Here is a 25682-nt window from a genome sequence, read left to right as displayed (position 1 = left end):
ATCTTAATTTTTAAATCCAAATATTAGTTAAGTTAGATTAACAAATAAAACAGGCTAAAAGTCATAAAAAGAAAAGATAAAACCACCCCCCCAAGGGCGCTGCCCGTGCCCTACCATCGCCGGAAAGAGCTAATAGGGGGGCCTCTAAGATGTTACCGCCACGGTTCTTCTTTCGCTTTTTGCAACAACAAAAAAAAACATTTAGCCTTGTTTTTTTTATTTCTCTAACATAATTTAATTAAGATTTGGGTTTAAATTTAGGATTTGGAACAAAAAGACGTCGTTTTAGTCTTATGCTCAACGCATCAGCAATGTCAAGTCATGTAAAAGAGAAAAAAATAGTAACAAAAAGTTACGTCAATGCTTTCCATTATTCAAGGTGGACGGAGTTAACGGAATGACTTGATTATACTAATTTGACAAATTCTAGGACTTGATTTCACTTTTCGAAAATTGTAGGTATCTATGGCACGTTTGTGACAAGTTTTAGAATTTTTAATATACTTATCCATTTTTAAAAATGACATAGTTTGCAATTGTTCGCGTCCCCCCTCCCCAACACAGTTTCTCTAGTTTTTAAAATAAGTCCTGCGTCCATCATAATAGGCATATTGAAATGGTGATTAAGACGCCTGTTATAGCTAAATACATACATATGTGAAGTGACTAATACTAGCTAGGACTTTGTCTAATGGCATAAACTAATTTTAATTAGTAAGTAGATAACACGCAAATTTACTCGGCTTTCGCGCCATTGATGAAATTCGGTCCTTACATCGTTTGGAAAGTCCTTTGCTTCTGCTCCTATTCTCTCCCGAATCTGACGTGTTGGGAGATAGGGGAGCACAAAACAATTTACGAAAGATTCTTCTCGTAAGATCATAGTTCGAAAATAGCAGTGGAAATTCAGAACTAGTATTCGTAATAGTTTATTTCAAAATGGTTGAATTTATAACAAATTAGATTTTATAAATAGCAGTGGAAGTTGAATTTATAACAAAGATTTCGACCAAAAAAAAAATTTATAACAAAGATTCACAACGGAGCCTCATAATAAAATTTACGGATTATAATTCGAAAATAAACGGCGGAATTCAGAACAATATTCAAGACAAAGATTAAACCGGCGTTGCCCTATGCCAAGGCTTGAAATAAGTTCAATCCACATTTGCCAAGCCCTCGGCCGGGATTATTTTTTAATGCATTTGATACATAGCCGCATTTTAGGGGTTCAAAAAGTTCTTCATCCTAGACTAAGAGCATCGGATGTCAAAATAACCAGATCAGATATTTGAAGTTCTCATGTCCAAAATTATGTTTCGAAAAAGATCGATAGGTATTTATTTTAATCATAGACATAAATGAAACCGAAAGGGAGGAAGGGGTTTCGCTATGGCCCCGTTTGGTTCAGTATTGCAAATGTGCTTTGGGACTTTAAAGTTCTTTGGCCAAATACAAATGGTATTGGGCTCTGTTTTTTCTTAACTTTGGGAAATGCAGTGGCATCTCCAAATGCCTCTAAACTACCTTAGCCCAAAGTAGGTATAGAAGTTTTGGGAATGTTACATTTACGGATTGCAAATAGACTTTTTTTTTCCCCCTTCCGACTTTGCCATCGCTATACTTTCATGATCACGAAAATGTCCTTGAAAACCCTCATTCTGGCAAATGCCTCGACCATCGGCGGGCACGCCGGTGAACCATTGACGAGCCGCCACCAACCTCGCCTAAGGTCACACGACCTCGGGTGAGGCTGGCGGCGATAGACTTGGTCTCGGCGAAGGCCCGTCGGCCGTCGGTCCTTACCAATTTTGAGTTATTTTTTCTTAAATAAAAGTAAAAAGGCTTTGCAAAGAGGAATTTCACCATTTTAACCAACATTGTATCTCAATATATTTTTAAAAATGTACATTACCAAACACTACATGCATTTCAAAAAATCCCTTTCAGTCCAATGGCCTTAGTATTTTCCCAAAGACATTCCCCCAAAGTCAAATCAACCTTGCCCTATACATGTGATTCGGAGGTTTCGACAAACCAGATTAGTTATTGTATAAGTAAGAAGCCTAGAGACAAAAGAAATTTAAAAAAGGAAAAAACCACCAAAAATCCTGAACTATGCCAATTGTGACATATTTACCCCAAAATTTTTTTTGTGACACCAAAAATCCCAAACTTTTATTCATGTGACACATTTACCTTAAACTTTTTCTTGTGACATTGAAAATCCTAAACTTATACCCGTGTAACATATTTACCCCAAAATATTTTTTTGTAACATCAAAAATCCTAAACTTATATTTGTATGACACATTTACCTCAAAATTTGGGGTAAATGTGTCACATGTTTATAAGTTTGGAGTTTTTAGTGTCACAACAAAAAATTTGGGGTAAATGTGTCACACGAGTACAAGTTTAGGGTAAATGTGTCACATGCGTACAAGTTTAGGATTTTTTGTGTCACAAAGAAAAGTTTGGGGTAAATGTGTCACATCGGGCATAGTTTAGGGTTTTTGGTGGCTTTTTCCCATTTAAAAATAAGAGAGTTTAGGCCCAAAACACCTCAGCCGACTCCACTTTTATTGACCTATTTTCTCTCTTAACCTGCAGTTTGGGTCAAATGAGAGAGAGAGAGAGAGAGAGAGAGAGAGAGAAGAAAAGTAGGAAAAACAAGAAAGGCAGAGCACGAAGGAAACAGAGAGAGAGAGAGAGAGAGAGAGAGAGAGGGAATGGGGTTTCACTAAATGCACGCTTCGGAAGTCTCGATGAATCGGATTAATGCCGTTTGCTCGGAAAGTTTAAACATCTCATTAAACCGAATGTTAAATTTGTTGGAGATTTCAATAGTTTTAAAAATCTGAAATTCATTGACTGTTTTTAACGTCTGATTTAATGTATTCCTTTATTAATCCTTTGGTCCATTTGCCTATAAAAAGAATCTTCAAATCACAATCAAAACATGCCAAAAGCAAGAAATTCTTTCTTCTATTTTCATTTATTCCACGGGCCTTACATATATCCAAATTGGTTCTGTTCCCTCTATTATTAATAAAGGGAAGACCTCTCGTATCCTAAAAGGATATCCGCTCAAGCCTATCGCACGATTTTCGTACTACGAGGGTCGGAATTATCTTTGAGTAGAGGTGTGAAACGAATGAGTTGGGTAGAGTCGGGTCAAATATAGTCCGACCATATTAATACATTTAACTTGTTTTGACTCATTTTCATGCTATACAAATCTAGTGACCCATTCTTGAACCGACCTCTATTGTAAAAACACTTCCATATTAAAATCTAATTTAAAAGAAATTATTTCTTATATATAATAAAAAAAATTGTAGATATTTTAGCTAACTCACTTATAACTCATTCAAAACCCATTTAACACCCATTAAGTTTCTAAGTAACCCATTCATTACCCACTTTTACAACTTAAGCAACCCATTTATAATCCACCACTAGAAAATATGGGTCAAATATGAATTCTAGACTCATTTTGCCGCCTCTATTCCTAAGGACAGTGCTTGTGCTTCTCAAATATTTGTTCTAATTTTTTTCACTTTTCCAACATACCTTTCAAAGAAATAATAGAAACAAATAGTTTTTAATATATGCGAAAATCAACATAAAATACAGTAAGCAATCACTTACCTTCATTCAAAGCTTTCAAATAGTTAACAAATGAAAACATAAGTTAGATGGTTCCAATGATCTTTTTTTTTTCTAGGATTTTGCCAATCTAATCCTCACTAGATAGTAATTTATGCACATAATATTTCATGAAATCACGTTTTAATTCTTAAAGAGTATGAAAACTACATGAGTTACGCATTTACGCTTCGAACTGCTTGTCTATAGTTTGAAGTGATCACCCTGTGGAATTGAAGCTCAATTTCCTGCATGCGATTTCTTCTTGCTTGCAATTTGACTCTCTCTGGTGCTGCTTTGTATGGGAATAGCGGATATTTTCTGCTTCAAGTTAGCTTCTTGGGTTTAAATTCCTTCGTTTCAGCAGTATACACTGAGAAAACACCGGCGGCAGCTCGAGTGCATAATGAAGGCTCGTACGAAGCTCGTCCTAAAGCTCGTGTGTATCTTGATCGAATGAAGGTGTTTCAAAGAAACAAAAGCGGAGAGAGTTAGAAATGGTATAACATGAAACCGGGTTGATTAGCATGGGTTTTCTGCTTTTGATCCTCCTTAAGTTACTAGTTTTAGAGATAATGACACAAACACTCCCTAAACTTGGGCTTAATATACAATTTGATCCCTGAACTTTTAATTTATTCAATGTGGTCCATAAACTTTAGCCTAATGTGTAATGTGGTCCCGAAATTTTTTTATTTATTCAGTGCGATCCTTGAACTTTTGGTACATATTCAATGTAGTCATTGAACTATATGAAAAATGTTCAATATTGTATTTTCATTAATTCAATATCAGGGGATAATGTTGAACATTTTTCATAGAGTCTAGGGAATAAACTGAACATGTACCAAAAGCTCATGGGCCACATTAACCAAATTAAAAGTTCAGGGATCACATTGCATATTGAGCTGAAGTTCAAGAATCACGTTGAACAAATTACAAAATTCAATAACCACATTGCACATTGAGCCAAATTTGAGGGACCATTTACGTCATTTTTCCCTAATTTTATTGCTCACTAACGGGAGAGCTTATCCTTACACACATGCATGCATTCTCTGCTATTCAGTTCAACCTCTACAGATTTACAGAACTAGTAGTCGTGCATTCGAGAACTGATATCATAATATAACAAGCTGATGATCTTCATTCGAGAACTTGTCATCCTTGGTAGACTGGTGGCCTTATCGTGTCTTGTTTTTTCAATAGGCTTTTCTGTGCTCCTCCTTCCCTGTCATGCTTGTTCTTCCCGTCACAACATATGACAACGCATCCGCAAATTCAAGAGATTAGTTTAAATCGATAGACGTTTTATTTTAATTTTGCAAGTGGAAAATAAGCCTCGTTTTGCTTTTTTAAGTTGATCTGAAGCAAGCGGACACTGCTGAGCAGCTATGGTGTTGGCATAACCCTCAAAGAATCACACTCGGGTACCGAATTTCCCAGGGCACTTCCATGCTCTAGGTCCAAAGGGTCTTTAGAAATTGGTAGAGTCGATGAAGAATATGGCAATCACTTCGACGATATTTTCCATGGTTCATCATTGTCCCAACACATGTAATGCTGTCACTATGCAATTTCTCTCTCTATTTAATGTCAATGCAGATCGTTTCCCTAGCCAGATATTTCTTCAGTTGGGACTATATCGTCTTCAATTGCTTTCTTGGTGGAAAAATTGGTTGACCTTTTGCGACTAAATATAGTCTGACTGTTCCCTACATCTCCCAGGATAAGTTGAGACAGTGTTATCTTAAAAAAAGAGGTTTATGTAGTTAATGTCACAGCTCAGAAAAATGCTACTGATATCATCTTGTTGAATATTATGGTTGTCCTACCCGGTATTGTCTGTCTACTGTTCTAATTCCAAGGTTTGCAGATGCATCATTTCTGTTTCTAGACATGCTAATTGTCATGTCTGCTTCTGCCTAAGCCCGCGTAATTTGTAAAAAGGCAAAAGAAATGATTATGTGATAACGATTCAAACAGAAGAAATCAATCAAGCCCAGCTACAGAGTTTGGTGAATTTGTGTATTCTTTCTCATCCCATTTTGCTATAGTTACCTTATTTTCTTCGTTTCAAGTTGATTCCACGATTGCCTCGAATGATCTCAGTGACGCCTGAAATTTTTGTTCTAATGTCTCCCTGTTCTTGTGGAAATCAGCCAGTATTCAGATATTTTGAATTTTCCAAGTTGTGTTAGCAAATTAATGTGTTTTTTCTTTTCAACCCTTGCTTGTTTGTGATAAGTTGAACCAACCATATGAACTCCAATTTTCCAAGGAAACGCTTCTTCCTTGTCAAGTACTTCTGGTTGAAACGGTTACCTTTGGAAGAAACAGACTAGTATGCTACATACTGAGGATGGCGTTGTACTCTAGAGCTTCAGAACATAATCGGAATCAAATCGGAAACTGTAGATCAATCCAAATAAACTTAGTATGAGGAGATCGTTTCCTAGCAGTTCGTGAAATACGTTTGCAAAAGTAATCAAGAGTGTTTGTGTTTCCATCATTTACTTAGCAAAGAAACTCACAGACCATCATGAATCAGACCTGCACCGGTAGTACTTGGCACAGCCTCGGGTTTCGGGATTCGACGGAGGAGGCAGACAGTCTCCACTCTTGGAGTAGGCATGGCGGCTCCTCCCCCCTTGCAGACCGGCTGGTCTCTCTTGAGCGCGCCAGGAGATATGTACTTCTTCTGCTCAAGGAGTCTCCGGTTGATTTCCGAGTCCATCTGGAACTCCGCTTCTTCTCTGCGCTCAGCTATTGAGTCATTTTTAAAATAATATTTTTTAAATTATGTATTTTCTGCGAAACAAACGAAGTATAAATATATACTTTTTTTCCGATGACAACATTATTGATTTAATTAAAAGGATTTTAATAATAAAAAACTAACGACAAATTTAATCACAAGAGGATTGGCACCACGTTTTTCTTCTATGATAAGAAATCATATATAGACGCATTCTTCATTCATGAAAAAAAAAAAATCCTTTTTTTCCTTCCAAAATAATGATGGTGTTAAATTTTGTTTCTAATATAACGACTTGTGCCATTGAGGTGAATGTCACTAATGTCACTACTCGATACAATAGCAACTTACGACTTCATTGGACTAAGTTTCCCAATCTCACCTCCTTCGAATGCTAAAACTATAATTACTAGTACAAAAGAGTCACGCTTTTTTCCCTACTGTCGCGACCTCGCCTTCGGCCTCCCTCGGAGGTCCGGCGGGGTTTAGAGGTATTACCATAGGTCAATGGCATGGACTCTCCCAAGTCCTACCTCGCGTGACATTGGATTTCTTTTTATTGATTAGCAAATTAAAATGCTATTAAGAGTCGCCACTAGCCTATTGGGGTCGGCTAGAAACCAATCGAGACATGGGAGGGTTATCTCGATTCCTGCGCAACCGGAGCTTCTAAGTTCGGGGACTTGTTTACGCTAATTAAAATTAGCGCCCTTTCGGTACCTAACCAGTTGATATTTCCTAAGGTGACCACACATTCCGCATATCATTTTAAACTCACCGGGTATTTAACAAGTACTAAATGATCATGCATAATGTTTTTCCGTCATTTCGTGCAATTACCTATTTATCCTTAACCTAACAATATAGGAAAAGCGATTAACAGATAATTTTTCAAAAGACAGTGTTTTTAAACACTCAATCAGATAAATATGCCAAATAAAGATCGGGATAAGCGCATGCAGATCAAATCTATAATGGCGATATTTAAACAAACAATTTCGACGCGAAAGTCGAATTACAACGATATCGATCGGGATTGGACATCAATCTTCAATCAACGCCAATTTCGGGCTTAAAATTCACATTAGGGGTAAAAAGGTCAAAGAAACCACTTTTTTAATTTTCCGAATTTTTTTTGAATTTTTTTTTTTTTTTGGAATTTTTATTTATTTTTTTTGGAATTTTGGAATTTTTTATTATTTTATTATTATTTATTTTTTTTATTAATATTTTATTAGAGGGAACCGGGCCCGGGTCGGGTTCTCGGACCCGTTCGGCCCGGGAGAGAGGATCCGGACCGGGCCCGATTGCAAAAAAGAAGCTCGTGCCCACTCGCCCAATCTCCTCTTCTTTTTCTCTTCAATTCGGGCCCGACTCCAACACAGGCCCGACCCCTTCTCTTTTCTTCTCGGCCAGCCCACGCAGGCCTAGTCTCCTCTCTTTGAAGCAGCCCACCCGATTCAGCCTTAGCCCTTCTTCTTCAGCTTTCAACTCGTCTTGGGCCCGATTCTAACACAAGCCCATCTTTCCCCTTTTTTTTATTTTTCTTCCCCCATTTTTCGTCAGGCTGAAGCGAACCTCCTTCCCGAAGCCCAACTCCTCCTTCTCCTTTTATTTTCAGCCCACCAGCCCAACCTCTCTTCTTTTCTCCACGCCACCCCAATTTTCCTTCCTTTCCCAGCTCCTCTTCTCTTCTCCACGCCAGCCCAATTTCCTTTCTTTTCCCAGCTCTTCTTCTCCTTATTATTTTTTTATGCCAACCCAGTAGAGAGCCAACGGAAGAAGAAACGTGGAGGGACTTGCTGGTCTTTGTTCACCATCTTCTTCGCGGACGTACGACGACGACGACCATCTTTCGCACATCGACGGCCACGCCGCCTCGCCTCCGGTTATACTCGCGTCAACCAAGCCCGCGCTCGAGTCGCTCCTCCGCTTGTGTCGCTGCTTGTACCGCTTCGCTCCACCGCCGTTCGAGCTCGCGTCACCGTGCTCCGAGACTCGTTCACCGCCGCACCACCGAGACTCGTTCGCCGGACCTTCTAGAAACCGCTTCTATTCACCGAACCCCGAGACCGTGATGCCGAGGTCGGATCGCCGTGTCGTTGCCCCCGATCTGAGTCGCGACCTGCGTTGCCGCTGGTTTGTCACACTCGCGGGACCTCCTCACCGCAAATGTCGGTTCCACTCGTCCACTCCTAAAGCATCGGCGGCGAAATTTGTCCGCCACGCCGCCCGGTTCGGGCTCGCGTCGCTTCGGCTCGAGCTCGCGATCACCTACGTTCGGACTCGTGTCGCCTCAACCCGAGCTCGAGTCGCTTTCATTCACCTTCGCGTTACCTCAGCCCAAGCTCGCGTTATCTCCGCACCTGCCATCCACGGGCGCTTGAGCTTGCGTCACCTTCGAGAACCGACGAACGCAGGTACATGGAATAATGAAACCTCTGTGGCTGCTTCTCCTCTTCCTTTTTTTTCTTTTAATCTGGGACTCAACCTCCAGCTTGCCTCCCTCACGATTGACCCGCGATGGCCGACCCGTCCACCAAGGGAAACTCGAGACTGTTCTAGTCACACCTATTGCGAAAGAGATCGAGCTACCACTGAAACAAACCTCGACCAGCAAGATAGACGAAGGCGCACGAGCACAAGGAAGGTGACAAGGTAGGGTCGCGGATGTTTCATGGCCAAGTGGGTGTGCTGATGAGTGAGGGCATGGGTTTTTGTAGGTATAGGAATATCACACTTAAGAGAGAGCAATCTAAACATTCATTACACGAAGACAAGAAGAAATAAATGAACAAGAAAAACACCAATCCTATCCGGGTAAAAAAAACAAGGGAAGAAAGAAGAAAACTTACCCGGTTGGCGAGCGGCGGAGAAGCGAACTCTTTTTTTTTTTTTGGGAACTTCTTGGAGTTTTTTTTTTTTTTTTAGAACCCCCCTGCTTCTCTCTCTTTTATTCCGAACCTGCAACTCAAACCCTCTCTCCCTTTTCTCTATTTTTCTTCCCCCATTTTTTGTCGCCGAAGCGAACCTCCTTCCCGAAGCCCAACCCCTAGCCCGCCTTCTCTCCTCCCTTTTATGCAAATCTTGCCTTCTTCAGCAAGTTTTTTTATGCGGATGGGAGTAAAACCCGCATGATGTAGACGTGAGTTGGCCGAAGACCACGTGCGGTATGTGGTGAAAATTGTAGTGACGTGAGTGTATGTGCAGGTGAGTTAATGCTAATAATGAGGGCGGCGCTCACGCGTGAAAAGGGGCTAAAGGGAAAATAAAAATAAGATAATAATAATAATAATAATAATAATATAAAAAAGAATCGGGCCATTCACCCGAGCTTAGACGAAAAAAAAAAAAAAAAAAAAAGGTTGGGCTGCGTCGCGTGGGCTTGTTTCGCGTGGGAAAAGGAAAAGGAGACGGCCCGTGGGCGCGCACGTGGGTTGGTCCAATAGGCCAATTTTTAGCTGGTGCGGGCTCGAGTGATTCAACCGGATCAGATTTTTTATTTTTATTATTATTTTTTTTAATTTAATAATTTTTTCTTAAAAGAATTTTAAGATATATATTTTTCATTTTGGGAATAGAAATAAGAGAGCACATATATGTATATATATAAAACACATGGAATATATATATATATATATATATATATATAAATTGACCAATTAGACAATATTCTAAACGAAAAATAAAATAAAATAAGATAGACAAAATAAAATACCGGACCACCAAAATTAGGTGTCAACAGCTGCCCCTCTTAAAAGGGGAGCTCGAAGAGGTTCCCTTTTAAGATGAAAGGACACCTAATTTTGTCAGTAAATTAACTTGATAGTGTTTGTGAAAAACCGCCAAAGCAACTATCGAGACCAAAAAATGAGGAGACTCACCCAAAGAATATGCTCCGGGGCTCCACGCCTCTCAATACCTGCGCATGCAAGGTTAACCGAAACAAACAAAATTCCGGGACGACCGTATAAACGATACGGGCTTGGTCTCGGATGGAAAAGGCACGATCGTATAAACGATACGGGCTTGGCCTTCACTTGGCAATGCGTTTGTTCCGGGCTTTAAGGCTCACCGGACTTGAGGGGACTTGCTCGGGGAACCGGCTCCGGGGCTCTTGCCTCTCCGTACTGTTCGAGACAAGGTTAGCTCAAACAAACACACCTGCGGGACGACCGTATAAACGATACGGGCTTGGCCCCAAAGGGAACGACACAGTTCACGGTATTCTGACCCGTGAAAAGGCGATTGAAAAAAGTCACGGTTCACGGTATTCTGACCCGCGAAAAGGTTATTTTGAAAAGTCACAATTCAGAGTCTTGGACTCGTGAAAAGACGATTGAAAAAGTCTCGGTTCAGAGTTTTTGACTCGTGAAAAGGCTATTGAAAGGTCTCGGTTCAGAGTCTTTGACTCGTGAAAAGGTTATTTTAAAAAGTCACGGTTCAGGATCTTTGACCCGTGAAAAGGCTGTTGAAAAGTCACGCTTCACGGTCTTTGACCCGTGAAAAGGCTATTAAAAAGTCTCGGTTCGTAGTCTTTGACTCGTGAAAAGGCTATTTTGAAAAGGTCACAGAGTGGGCTTAGCATTGTATCATGCTCACTAGAACGAGGAAACCTGCTTATAGAATAGGCATCGGGAAGCTAAAGTTCACCTTACCTGTCCAAAAAGGTTAGCTCTAACAAATAATATGCCAATGAGGAGAGAGTGCTACTTGGGGCTGAACTTACACTTCGGCCTCTGGAGTACATTCTCCGGATTGTACGGGGCAAGCTCTCGACCTCGGCGCTTGTATGTCGATCGGAACTCCACCAATGAACATACGTAATATGTTCGCTCACAATTCCAAATCTTTAGACTCCTTGGGGAAAATTGATTGATGGGAGAACCGTCGTTCCCAAATTTTTTTTGTGTTTTTTTTTTTTTTTGAAAACTTTGCTTCATGAAAAACAACAATTTTGCTTCATGAAAAAGGCTTATTGAGTATGCCAGGCTAAAATCCTTAGTCTAAAAGGGCTTCTCACATACTCTCGCTGGGGGATATTTTGTTGATCCCAATTGCTCACTTGGAGGTTTCTGGAATAAATACTCTCGAGACCTCGCACTCTTTTCGTGTCTAAGGTTTCGGACATATTCGCAATGCATACATTTTTTTGTCAATCCGAAAGGTCTTTCGGGGACCGTTATGTTGGCTTGGTCATGGGCTTACACAAGGGGTTTCTCCCGCTTTGAGGCCACACTTGGGAAATATTTGAAATTACTATCTTCACCGGGTTTACAAGTCAAAACCTGGAAGATAAGACAAGAAATGATTGGCTCCACTCCTTCAAGCGATAGCTTCTTTGTAAAGTCTTCATGTCAACTCGAAACATCCCAATCGGAAGAGTCTTCGGATGGGTTGTAATGTCGGTTTGGGAAGGCTTATAAGGCTCTGATGATTTTTTTTCAATGGGGTTTATGAGTTGGTGACCATCCCGGTGTCTTTACCGATCTCGCTCCATTTGGGGAAAGCGTCCGACTCTGGGGATTACAACCCGCCTCGGGAGTCCAATGAGCCGTATGTTTTTGCTTGGCAAGAAAAGAGTTTTTCTTTATTTTCTGCATTTGTTTCTGTTCGAGGTAAGCTCAATGCTTTTCTGCATTTGGCATTTTCCTCTCTGGGCTTTGGCCTTGCTTTTACTAGGCACTTTGCTTTTTTAGCCCTTTGATTTTCATTTTCCTTTTCTTCTCTTCTTTGCTATTTTCATGAACTCCCTGGACTCTCGAGACATTTGACATTGATACCGGTTTTCTGGTAAATTACATGTCTTGCCCCAATTTTGGGAAATGATCGCCACTCTGGTTTAGAAATGAATGATTTCGGGCTCAACTTGGCTAGCAAAGGATATTGGTGTTTGGGTAGAGAAAGAAATGCTCTTCTTCATTTTGGGACGCTTCGAGCCTCTATAAAGATTCACCCGAAGTTAGCACACAAAGGTTAACGCAAGTGAAGACAATTAAATCTTTCTTACCTTTTCTCCAATTGATTTTCAACTACGATCTTCCGCATTTGCCCCGGTGTGGGGTGGTTCTTGACAGGGGTATTTTGAATTTCTCCTCACTAAGGCTCAAAGTGGCTAGCAAGTGATATATTGTGTACGGGAAAAAGAAGGAATTGCCTTTCATCACTTCGACCCATGTATACATTGCGAATGGATCCTCTGTCCCAGGACACGAATTTTGTTCTCACTTCACTCAATCTCAGAGTGTATCGGGAATGTGTTTAGGTGGGGCTTGTTTTTCATCCTAAACACTCTCACTTGACATACTCAATATCTCCACTTCATTTGGTAAAATCATTTCATCGAATGAACCCGCAGGAAATTTCAATGCAAGATGCATGCATGCATGAATGGACGCACTAGTTCAGTGAACGTGGATGCCTTTTTTTTTTTTTTTTTTTTTTTTTAATGCTTTACCGATGAACATTTAATATAATCCAGTTGGGGATGAAACATTTGAACAGTCATGCTTCTTGCAACATTTTTAGGAGAGGGATACTTACCTGGCCTGCAAAGACCAGTTGACCCTTTGTGTTCATTCTTCTGAGGATCTGTGCTAATAGAGCATCTTGGGATTTTACGAACCGTCCCATTCCCGAAAGTTATCAAAAGAGTTTGGTGCATCGGTGTAGTAACCGATGTGGCAGGGGTACTTCTTAAGATGGATAGCGACGTAGTTCTTTGTTGCTCCAATCATCCCGATTTCGTTCCAGGGGAAATGCTCCCTTCTTCTTGCAAAAAATAAAAGAGATGCAAAAGGTTTTTTTATTATTGCAAAAAATGAAACGAGTGCAAAAAGTTTTTTTTTTTTTTTTTTTTTATTTTTTTATTTACAAGGGAGCCCCCCCATTTTTACAATGGGGCTCACTGGGATGCCATCTCCGGGGTTCGAACCCCGGGCGCTCCGGACCGCCTTCATTCCCCTAACCACCGAGCTACGGCGCTGTTGGCGTCATGAGGGGCGCTTCGCTTTTATTTAAGCGATCTCGCCGAGGTAGGGCACAGCTTTTCATGCAGCATCGGGCGTCGGTTACTTGCCGGTTTCCTTTACCTAAGGCGCTCCAGATTAAGTCAATTCAGTTATTTGGCTCGGGTTCATTGAGTATCACACCTAAATCTGCAACACAAATGTGATATGCATGTATGCATGATATGCATGATGCTTGCAATTACAATGACTCGGATCTACACAAGAAAAGGCCATCAGAGCCTTTGATTTTATTCATGGGAAATACTTTTTCACCATATCGGCATTTACGGGGCTCGACCGGACACGGCCGTCCATCTCTGCTAAAATCAACGCGCCACCAGGGAGGACTTTCTTGATCAGATATGGCCCTTCATAGTTTGGCGTGAACTTGCCTCCCGGGTGCGGTATAAATGCCAATCTCTTCTTCAGCACCAAGTCACCAATCTCGAAAAGCCGAGGACGAACTTTACGATTGAACGACTTTGCCACACGTTTCTGGTAACACTGCCCATGACAGATAGCCCGCAGTCTTTTCTCGTCGATCATATTCAACTGTTCATATCTCTGTTGAATCCACTCTGCTTCTGATAGTTTCAATCGTGACGTAATCCCGAGTGATGGAATTTCTGTTTCCACCGGTAGCACCGCTTCCATACCATATACCAACGAGAAAGGAGTTGCCCTGGTTGAAGTGCGGATCGACGTTCGGTATGCCATCGGTGCATAGGGGAGCCTCTCATGCCAATCCCGATAGTTCTCTGCTGTCTTGGACAGAATCTTTTTGATGTTTTTGTTCGCCGCTTCTACTGCACCATTCATTTGCGGGCGGTAAGGCGAAGAATTCAAATGCCGAACGCGGAACTCACCAAGAACCTCATCAACCACCTTGTTATTGAGGTTTGAGCCGTTGTCGGTGATTATAGCCTCCGGCGTTCCATATCGAGCAAAGATATCTCGACGCAAAAACCTAGCCACGTTCTTCGCTGTGACATTGGCATATGAACTCGCTTCAATCCACTTTGAGAAGTAGTCAATTGCCACAAGTATAAAACGATGTCCGTTTGAAGCTTTGGGATTAATTGGCCCTATGACGTCGATCCCCCACATTGAGAAAGGCCACGCCTCGGACATCCGGTGCAACTCATTGGGAGGAGCAGCGATTCTATCTCCATAGACTCGACACCGATGGCAGGAACGAACATGCTGAATACAATCGGCTTCCAAGGTGAGCCAATAATATCCCAATCTCATGATCTTCTTACTCAACAAGTGGCCATTCATATGGGGACCACATTCACCCTCATGAATTTCAGTCATCAACTGATTGGCTTCCTTGGCATCAATGCACCTCGGGAGAACGGAGTCATATGACCTCTTGTACAACGTATCGCCGCCGAGGAAAAACTTTGAAGACAGTTTCATCGGATATTTCTGTCGTCACCGCTTCACCGCTCTCGGGAAATTTTCTAGTCTGCGAGTAGACCTTAATATCTTGATACCATGGTTCTCCATCCGCCTCTTCTTCTATTAGCATGGAATAAGCAGAATGCTTCAAGATTTCGATTCTCAATGGCTCGATGTCCGAACTCGCAGTCACTTGGAACATTGAGGATAAGGTGGCCAACGCGTCTGCGAACCGGTTCTGGGCTGCGGGAAGATACTCGAACGCTATCTCATCGAACTCTTCGATTATATCTTCCAGAAACTCGTGATATGGGATCAACTTCGGGTCACGAGTTTTCCACTTGCCTTCCGTCTGAAGGATAATGAGAGCAGAGTCGCCATAAACCTGCGGTCTTCGGATTTCCATCTCCATGGCAGCCTGCAACCCGAGAATGCAGGCCTCGTATTCAGCGATGTTATTGGTGCACGGAAACAATAACTTGGCGGCTATTGGATAGTGCTGGCCATCCGGGGAGATAAGGACTGCCTCTGTGCCGGATCCGGATAAGTTAACGGCTCCGTCGAAGTACATGATCCACCTTTCTGCGGTGACCAATAAAACACGGTCATCAAGAGGGTCTATCTCATCTCCCGCTCGCGGTCCCGCAGCATTCTCTGCTAACATGTCTGCTATTGCTCGACCTTTCACCGACTTCCGTGTCATGGTCCGCACATCGAACTCGGAAATAAGAATCTGCCACTTGGCCAATTTTCCAACCAACGCCGGTTTTTCCAGCAGATACTTAATGGGATCACATTCGGTGGTTAACATGATCCGATGGTGAAGGGTATACTGCCGCGATCCGTGTAATACCCAAACTAAAGCTACGCAAGTCTTCTCGACCTCCGAGTAATTAGCTTGAGAATCAGAGAATTTCTTGCTGAGATAGTATATCGCGCATTCCTTTCCATCCGATGGTCTTTTACGTACCAATACAGCTCCCAAAGACTCCTTGTAGATAGTCGGATAAAGGATCAAAGGTACCCCGGGAACAGGTGGAACTAGAACGGGAGAATGAGTCGGATAATGCTGGATCTTCAAGAAAGCGGTCTGACATTCGATATCCCATACAATCTTCGCATTCTTTTTGAGAAGTTTGAAAAATGGCTTGGCAGTCTCCGACAACCGAGATATAAATCTTGCCACATAGTTCAATCTCCCCAAAGAACTGCGAACTTCTTTCACGTAAGACGGGGGTCGCAGCTCGCATATGGCTTTCACCTTGGATGGATCAATCTCGATGCCCCTACTACCGACCATGAAGCCCAATAATTTCCCAGACCTTGCCCCAAATACGCACTTTGCGGGATTGAGACGTAATCGGTATTTACGTAGGCGCTCGAATAGCTTGCGAAGAATTGCAACATGGTTCTCGCCCGATCTTGACTTCGCAATCATGTCATCGACGTATACTTCAATTTCATTGTGCATCATATCATGGAACAAGGCCACCATGGCTCTTTGATACGTGGCACCCGCATTTTTCAGACCGAAAGGCATGACTCTATAGCAAAAAGTTCCCCATGGGGTTATAAAAGAAGTTTTGCTTCTATCTTCTTCTTTCATCCGAATCTGGTTATAACCCGAAAAACCATCCATGAAGGAGAAAAGCTCAAACCCAGCCGTACTATCAACTAGCACGTCAATATGCGGGAGCGGGAAGTCATCTTTGGGGCTGGCCTTATTCGGATCACGATAGTCAACGCACACCCCGACTCTCCCGTCTTTCTTCATCACCGGGACGATATTCGCTATCCAATCCGGGTAATGAGCGACTTCAATGAAATCGACTTTCGGGAGCTTCATTACTTCCTCCTCAATCTTTTTAGACAACTCAGGCTTTGTCCTTCTCAATCGTTGTTTCTTCGGCGGTATATCCGGGTTAGTCGGTAGTGCATGTTGCACGATATCCGGATCCAATCCTGGCATGTCGGTGTACGACCAGGCAAATACATCCCGAAACTCTTGAAGAAGGTCGACCAATCTGGCGGCTTTTGCTTCCCGTAACCCCGCCCCGATTTTAGTCTCTCGGATATTGTCTTCGATACCCAAATTCACTGTCACCGTCGGTTCACCTGTCAACGGCTCTGACTCCTCGTGGCGACTCCATTCGATCTCAATCCCTTTCGGATCGTCACTATCGCTGCCCGAGTCTGAAGAATCGTCGCTCGGCGAATCCGAATCACATGTGCTTTTATCATGAATATGAAGAATGCTATGCCCGAGACATGATGCAGAAAGGTTAATTCATTTCAATGACATATAAACAAAAAACAGAAAAGTGTGTTTTTGAAAGCAGATTTACAAAAACATTTTTCAAATAGGTAAGCCCCGGGAAATACCCTCATATCATCGGGTCATCCGGATTTTTTTTGAAAAAGCCAAAACTAGGAAGCGTGTGAAAGTCCAGTCCTCAGGCTTATACTTAGGCTCGTAATTGCATCGTCATGGGACCGGCAGTATACTTTCACACGTCCTTAATAAACATGTGCTCGTTTTATTTAACTGGGAGCCGCATTACAACATGTACTTCCCCCAAGCCAACGGCTCGAGACTTGGGGGTATCCAAAAAACGGTTAGCACATCAGAAACACAGTCCTTGGCAGGAGCGGGAAAAACATATATACATGACAAAAAACAAACAAACCCATGATCCTACTCGGGAGAGTCGGGAGAACCGCCTGACGACTCCACGTCCTCGGATGCTGGAGGCTCATCCGGAATAATCTTCTGAGAATCGGTAGGCTCAACCTTGGGAGTCTGTTCTTCAAAGAAGGCGTCAACATCAGCGGGTGTGATAACGGTGTCAGCACCGGGTTCTTCAAACAGTTGTGCAATCCCTTCTAAGTTAGAGAGGCTTGTGTCATCTAACATTTTGGGCGGACGGGGAAAAAACAACTTGAGGGGATTTCCAATGGGCTGGCTACCAGAACTTTCACCCACCACCGGGCAAGCGGCATTATCCATGCGACCTTCCTGGTTGCCCCGACTTCCTCGACCATAGCGTCTACACCGGGTGGGAGATGGGTAAGGATTAGCTGCATTACGACGCCTACGTCGAAACAGGCGAGCCGTGGGGCCGTCGGATCGGTTACGGCTTCCAGAATAACCAAGTCCGAAAGGACCATTATCCGGTTCTACACGAATGGGTTCGGTGATGCCTTGACCATACAATCCCAAACCTTCTCCAGGGATATGTCCGTATTGAAGCAACACTCTGCTAGACATAAGGGCGGGGCCGGATAGCGACGGGGGTTGAGCGACAGCATCTTCCGGGACATGTATTGTTGATACCGGTTCGAATGTATGATAACCGGCTTCTTCTTCAGCCCTAGGCGGAATGTATGAGACGACAACTCCCTCGGGAAGTCGCATGTCCATTTCTCCATTAACCGTTATCATTTGACCGTTATCAATAAATCGAACCTTCCGATGGAGGCTTGAGGGGACAGCCCCGGCCATATGAATCCACGGTCTACCCAGCAACATGTTGAAGGAAGATGGAATGTCCAGAACTTGAAACGTCATTGAGAACTTGGAAGGCCCAATTAACACTTCTAGTTTAGCCTCACCGAGGACATTCTTGCTCATACCATCGAAAGCCCTCACATTCGACCTAGATGGATGCATCTGCGACTCTTCAAATCCCAATAGACGATATGTACTCGGTGGGCAAATGTTCACAGCAGACCCATTATCAATAAGGACTCGTGAAATCATTCCGCTTCGGCATTTAATGGAGATGTGGAGAGCATTGCAATGCGAAAGACCACCGGATGGAAGATCCTCATCAAAAAATGATATTTGATCATTCGGGAGAATAGAGCCAACGAATTCCTCCAACTGGAGTGCGCCAAGAGTATCGGGAATATGCACCTCATTAAGCACCTTTAGAAGGGCTTCTTTATGCTTTTCCGACGATTGGAATAACTCGAGAATGGAAATCTGGGCCGGCATTTTTCTAAGCTGATCCACCACAGAGAATTCACTAGTTTTTACAACGGATAGAAGATGTTCAGCCTCCGCTTCCGTCACGGGTTTCTTCCGAGACGGCCCCGGAGGTGCATAAGAACGACCCGTCCGGGTGACCGAATCAATCGCCTCGGTCCCATAGTCCCGGGCCACTTCCTTATTGTCGATGGCAACAGGTGCGCCTTCACTTGCAACCGCTGATGGTGTATCAACCGTGATTGGGCATAGGCTGCTTCCCACAATGCCCAAGCTAGCATCCAACTGAGCCCCCATATGGATGAATTCTTCGGAAGTGAGATCAATAACCATATGGCCTTCATCTTCAAGTTCGTAATCGCCTAGATCCTCTACGACAGTGAGGTCTATTACCACAGGCTCTACCATAGCGATGAGTGTCTCATTCGGATCCGGCACTACTTCGGGGGCAACCGTATCATCAAAAGTGGTCTCTTTGGTACCGATAGACAGTTCTGTTTCAATGAGCGCGATCGCTTTATCGGTGGGCTCCAGTGCATCGAACTCATCTCCCCATTCATTCCAATACGTTCGTGTCTCCGGGATGGGCTCCTCAAAGAACCAAGACGGTGGTGAGTATTTTACTAGGAAATCATATCCACCACCGGGCTGTCCCAAAGTGTCAACGATCTCCCCTGCAACATATGCGCTTCGCGAGAATTCTTGATCCCAGCAATGCGAGTTGTACGAGGCATCGCCTACTAGATCGTGATTCTCGTCCGGTTGCACCAACGCCACCTCGGGTACGTTCACGTTTTCCGGCTCGACAAAGGCGTTTTACGGCTCGACTACGTCCGTCTCCAATTTTGGTTCGACAGGGGCGGTTTCGGGAATACCAACCACATGAGGGGTTGAAGAGCCAATGACTTCATTTGGGGTAGCCCGAATTACTCCGGTTCGGACCATCTCGGCGATGCGCACACGCTTCTCTTGGATGGGGATTAAATCCGTACCACTGTAATGTCCAGCCGAAACGAGTGCTTGATACATTTCCACGACATCTATTCGAATCTCTTCTTGGTGACGCTTCTCACCTCTTCAATGATCGCCACATTTGGGGCGTGGCACGGTAGCGGGTTTCTCTGCACATTCGGCTCGAAATCCTTAAACGACAAACGATTTCCTTCTAGAAGATCCTGGACTTTATGCTTGAGGACGTAGCAACCGTCAACGTCGTGCCCTCTTTCTCCCGTGTGAAAAGCGCAGGATTTGGAAAGGTCGAACCCACGATACTTCGGGGGGTTAGCTCGAGCAACTTCTTTAGTCACAAGTTGTTTGCCTAACAAAGCGGGTAAAAGTTGTGATAATGGCCTCGGCAATGGAGTAAACTGTCTTGGCTTTCCGAGCTGAGTATTCTGATATCCGCTATTCCGATAACTTCCGGATGCAGACGCCATCCGATTGGGGGCAAGTTGGGAAGTTGGCGTCGATCGGGTAACTGGAGCTTGAACAAAGGATATTTCGACCTCCTTTTCTTTTCTGATTGGTGCCCTTCTGCTGGCACCTTCCGCTATTCTTCCTTCATGCATTCCACCCTCAATTCTCTCCCCGGCTTCGACGAGCAAGGGAAAATTTTGAAATCCTGCTCCAATGAGCTTTTGATAAAACTCATTTGGAAGAGTTTTTACAAACATGCTGATCATCTCGGGTTCCTCGAGAGGTGGGCGAACTTCAGCAGCCAAAGCGCGCCATCTATGTGCAAAAACCCTAAATGACTCGTCTCTCTTCTTGATCGTACGGGACAACACTTCCCTTGTTGGAGCCATCTCGGTGTTGTATTGGTATTGTTCTACGAATGCCTTCGCCAAATCTTCCCATCTTGTAACTTTATCCGGCTTCATATCCAAGAACCAAATAAGCGCCGCGTCCTCCAAACTGTTCCGGAAAGTCTGTATCAGCAAAGGAACATTCTTGACGTACCGACCCATCCGATTGGTGTAATAAACTAAGTGTGCCCTCGGATCACCCTTGCCGAAATACTTCGTGAAGTATGGAACTTTAAACTTATCGGGAAAGTCGATCTTGTCATATCGGGACAGATCCCCGACATTTTCGAGTCCATGTTTGTCCTTGAGCTGTTGCTCCGGATCGGCAAATCGCTTTTTAGTTTCCTCCTCTAATCGGGCCGAGATGGCTGCTGAAATGGGATCAAGAGGAGCGGGCGCAAGAACTTGAGTTACCGCATCTTCAACGACCGGATTTGCTGGGAGGTCATCAACAAGACCAGGCATCTCAACCGGCGGCGGAAGCCGCACTTGATTCCGATTTCGTTGTACTGAAAGCGCTCTGACTTCGGTAGATAATCGGATCAACATAGCCCTTAAATCTTGGATCTCCGCGAAGGCGGCGGCTCCTAGATTTCGATTCTGCGCTTCATCATCTGCACGGGCTTCCATACGTGCTGTTACGGACCTAGTGCGAATGGGTGAACGCGTAAAGCCCGCAATATCTACCTGAAGAAAGTGAAATTCATCGGTGACTTCAAATAAAAATGTACGCGATTTCCTTTGAAAATATAAACTTTTACAACGAACTCGGGACATGTAAATTCTCCAGCAAATCTAAATTGAGAGAATAGACTCTATCACGGGTCGTTTAGAAAAGAATACATTCTCAAACGGAAAAACACGTAATAATTAAATTAATAAGACTGTCATAAGGAAATAAAGGCTTTATATAATAAGCTTAAGAAGGGTTTTCACAAAAGATTACAAAAGCACTAGCTCGAAAAACACCCAAAATATGACATAAACTCGATAGGTAACAATTCCATCTATATCAAAATGTCCGCTCCCTTGATCACAAAATGGGAGTTTTGGACGACCTATTCCTATTTTTTAGCTTATTGACCATCCTCTCGCTGCGGCCCAGGACGAATGACTTCCGGGGGAATAACAGGTAAAACGATTCGGCAATTAGGATCTTCGGGGCGGTGAATGTACGCCCATGATGCTTGATGGAGTCCCATCTCGCCCTCTAGTTCGGGAGCTTGAACAATGGTCCGCTTAAAACAACTCTCCCAGGCATTCTTGATATTGTCAATGTCCACTTGTCGAAGGGCGATTTCCCGCTCATCCATCTGCTTGTGCGGGAGGTTAAACCTGAATAATTGCCCTCTTAGTGGCGGCGGGATATCTTGAAGAGCTCCACATTGTCCGAACGTCCTCAATGGGTAACAGGTAGTAGCCCCGGTGAATCCCAATAGGGGTATGGGATCGGTGTGGGCGGCGGGAAGATGGATGCTTTGAAATTGGGAACCCCCGAATTTCCATCGGATTTGGTGCGGGGCTAAGCTCCTCAAAAAATGAAACCAAGCGCGGTATGACCGTGTATAAGGTTGCATCTGCAATTGTATAAGCTTTTCAAGTGGGTGAGTGCGATGCTTGAGATCAGAATATACCATGTGGAAGGATGTTTCATGAATGTGAGAGATAAACCAGGTATACAAAAGTCCAGCGGGCGCATGAAACACTTTTTTTCCATCGGTATCAGCTTTGAAATTGTTGAGGGATAAGAAGGATTCAGCAAGAATCATAGGGATGAAGTCCCATTTGATGCGGACTTGTCTCACAACATGGGCAAGAAGAGGGTTCATAGCGACCGTAGACACAGGGAAAATTATGAAACCAAAAAATGCTAAAAGAAAAGCTCGGGCGGATTTGGTGCCATCCTTCTTTGGCAGCTTCGAAAATTTCCCAAATAAAAAGGTCGGAGGGCAACGGCCAGCATGGCTTTTAAGCACTTTGGTGATCTCGACTTTGGGTGTATCGAGGAATTCAACGAGGGTGCTTGCAGGATCATGACCTAAAGGGGGTTCAATCGGTCTTTCTTCCGGGCGGACACCACTTATGAGGTAGTATTCTTCGATGGTGGGAGTTAATTCATGACCATTGAAGATGAAGGTGGATGTGATCGGATTCCAAAAATGTGCCATGGCTTGGATGGCATGGGTCCGACAACGAACCCGGAGTAGATGTATCGGGTAGCCGACTCGTTCTTTGACATATCGTTGATTGTGACGATCCAAACTCTCCCACCATGTCATCAAAAGTCTTTCGGGGATAGGGATAACGGTGATATCATGCTTTCCCATCGAGTCTATATCATATATAAGTACTTGAGTCGATCAATGGATGTAACAAAAACAAAACCGAAAGAGACATGTGAAAAATAGGACAAAATAGAGATTATACTTACGGTTGTTGGTGAATGACATCCGTCAATGACATAAACACACGCATGCTAACAGTGAGGCTTGACACATAGAGGGTAGGGTAGACTAATGGCTAAAGGCTCCCACCACAACGAAATAATGTACCGCCCCCAAAAATGCCGACAGCATAATCGGGTCGGGGCACACATTTCGAGGTGATGAGCGGGATCAGAAATGATCGTGCCATTTGCAGACTTGCGTATGGCCCAATCTATTTCCGACACCTCCTAGGGATTTTCTGGGGTCGCAGTCCGGGTTTGACCACTGGATGTGTGTGCAAAAAGTGTAGTGTATGAAAAACATGCATAGTAGGGTATATCAAACACCGCTTCTATATACATCCGGAAAACATACATTCCTACAACTCCCCGCAAAACGGATATGTCAACAAGTCACTCCGCCCCTTATAACTCCCAACCCGCAAGAACATCTAATCACAAAATTAGCAGATGAATCTGATTTTTTAGCAACACGGCAAAATGGTGATCAAATTAAGAAACAATCAACTGGTTATTACGGCCTAAGTCTACATAGATTTTTAACCTATTTGTCCCCGGTGGAGTCGCCAAGCTGTCGCGACCTCGCCTTCGGCCTCCCTCGGAGGTCCGGCGGGGTTTAGAGGTATTACCATAGGTCAATGGCATGGACTCTCCCAAGTCCTACCTCGCGTGACATTGGATTTCTTTTTATTGATTAGCAAATTAAAATGCTATTAAGAGTCGCCACTAGCCTATTGGGGTCGGCTAGAAACCAATCGAGACATGGGAGGGTTATCTCGATTCCCGCGCAACCGGAGCTTCTAAGTTCGGGGACTTGTTTACGCTAATTAAAATTAGCGCCCTTTCGGTACCTAACCGGTTGATATTTCCTAAGGTGACCACACATTCTGCATATCATTTTAAACTCACCGGGTATTTAACAAGTACTAAATGATCATGCATAATGTTTTTCCGTCATTTCGTGCAATTACCTATTTATCCTTAACCTAACAATATAGGAAAAGCGATTAACAGATAATTTTTCAAAAGACAGTGTTTTTAAACACTCAATCAGATAAATATGCCAAATAAAGATCGGGATAAGCGCATGCAGATCAAATCTATAATGGCGATATTTAAACAAACAATTTCGACGCGAAAGTCGAATTACAACGATGATCGATCGGATTGGACATCAATCTTCAATCAACGCCAATTTCAGGCTTAAAATTCACATTAGGGGTAAAAAGGTCAAAGAAACCACTTTTTTAATTTTCCGAATTTTTTTTGAATTTTTTTTTTTTTTTTTGGAATTTTTATTTATTTTTTTTGGAATTTTGGAATTTTTTATTATTTTATTATTATTTATTTTTTTTAATTAATATTTTATTAGAGGGAACCGGGCCCGGGTCGGGTTCTCGGACCCGTTCGGCCCGGGAGAGAGGATCCGGACCGGGCCCGATTGCAAAAAAGAAGCTCGGGCCCACTCGCCCAATCTCCTCTTCTTTTTCTCTTCAATTCGGGCCCGACTCCAACACAGGCCCGACCCCTTCTCTTTTCTTCTCGGCCACCCCACGCAGCCTAGTCTCCTCTCTTTGAAGCAGCCCACCCGATTCAGCCTTTAGCCCTTCTTCTTCAAATTTTCAACTCGTCTTGGGCCCGATTCTAACACAAGCCCATCTTTCCCCTTTTTTTATATTTTCTTCCCCCATTTTTCGTCGTTGGAGCGAACCTCCTTCCCGAAGCCCAACTCCTCCTTCTCCTTTTATTTTCAGCCCACCAGCCCAACCTCTCTTCTTTTCTCCACGCCAGCCCAATTTTCCTTCCTTTCCCAGCTCCTCTTCTCTTCTCCACGCCAGCCCAATTTCCTTTCTTTTCCCAGCTCTTCTTCTCCTTATTATTTTTTTATGCCAACCCAGTCGAGAGCCAACAGAAGAAGAAACGTGGAGGGACTTGCTGGTGCTGTTCACCATCTTCTTCGCGGACGTACGACGACGACCATCTTTCTGCACATCGATGGCCACGCCGCCTCGCCTCTGGTTATACTCGCGTCAACCAAGCCCGCGCTCGAGTCGCCTCCGCTCGTGTCGTTGCTGTACCGCTTCGCTCCACCGCCGTTCGAGCTCGCGTCACCGTGCTCCGAGACTCGTTCACCGCCGCACCACCGAGACTCGTTCGCCGGACCTTCTAGAAACCGCTTCTATTCACCGAACCCCGAGACCGTGATGCCGAGGTCGGATCGCCGTGTCGTTGCCCCCGATCCGAGTCGCGACCTGCGTTGCCGCTGGTTTGTCACACTCGCAGGACCTCCTCACCGCAAATGTCGGTTCCACTCGTCCACTCCTAAAGCATCGGCGGCGAAATTTGTCCGCCACGCCGCCCGGTTCGGGCTCGCGTCGCTTCGGCTCGAGCTCGCAATCACCTACGTTCGGACTCGTGTCGCCTCAACCCGAGCTCGAGTCGCTTTCATTCACCTTCGCGTTACCTCAGCCCAAGCCTGCGTTATCTCTGCACCCGCCATCCACGGGCGCTTGAGCTTGCGTCACCTTCGAGAACCGACGAACGCAGGTACATGGAATAATGAAACCTCTGTGGCTGCTTCTCCTCTTCCTTTTTTTTCTTTTAATCTGGGACTCAACCTCCA

General features: G+C 43.8%; 2 protein-coding genes across 2 annotated transcripts in view; both read right to left on the bottom strand.

Moving 5' to 3' along the window:
* Positions 1-5682: 5682 nt before the first annotated feature.
* The window catches only part of LOC115757229 (protein RALF-like 32), a 32003-nt gene continuing 12003 nt past the window's right edge, over positions 5683-25682 (bottom strand). The window contains exon 2 of the mRNA XM_048275279.1: positions 5683-6197. The gene's annotated coding sequence lies outside the window, so the exon portion shown is untranslated. The remainder of the gene's footprint in view (positions 6198-25682) is intronic.
* On the bottom strand, positions 19849-21243 carry LOC125314568. The gene has a single exon (XM_048277100.1). It carries the CDS (start codon positions 21241-21243, stop codon positions 19849-19851), a length of 1395 nt encoding a protein of 464 aa, XP_048133057.1.

The sequence above is a fragment of the Rhodamnia argentea genome, chromosome 1, assembly GCF_020921035.1.
Source record: "Rhodamnia argentea isolate NSW1041297 chromosome 1, ASM2092103v1, whole genome shotgun sequence".
Taxonomy (NCBI): Eukaryota; Viridiplantae; Streptophyta; class Magnoliopsida; order Myrtales; family Myrtaceae; genus Rhodamnia; species Rhodamnia argentea.
This window is presented reverse-complemented; position numbering and strand designations above follow the sequence as displayed.

Bases quoted from the DNA above. Each gene is read 5' to 3' on its own strand.
- LOC125314568 (XM_048277100.1), bottom strand. From the start codon at position 21,243: ATGGAAGCCCGTGCAGATGATGAAGCGCAGAATCGAAATCTAGGAGCC.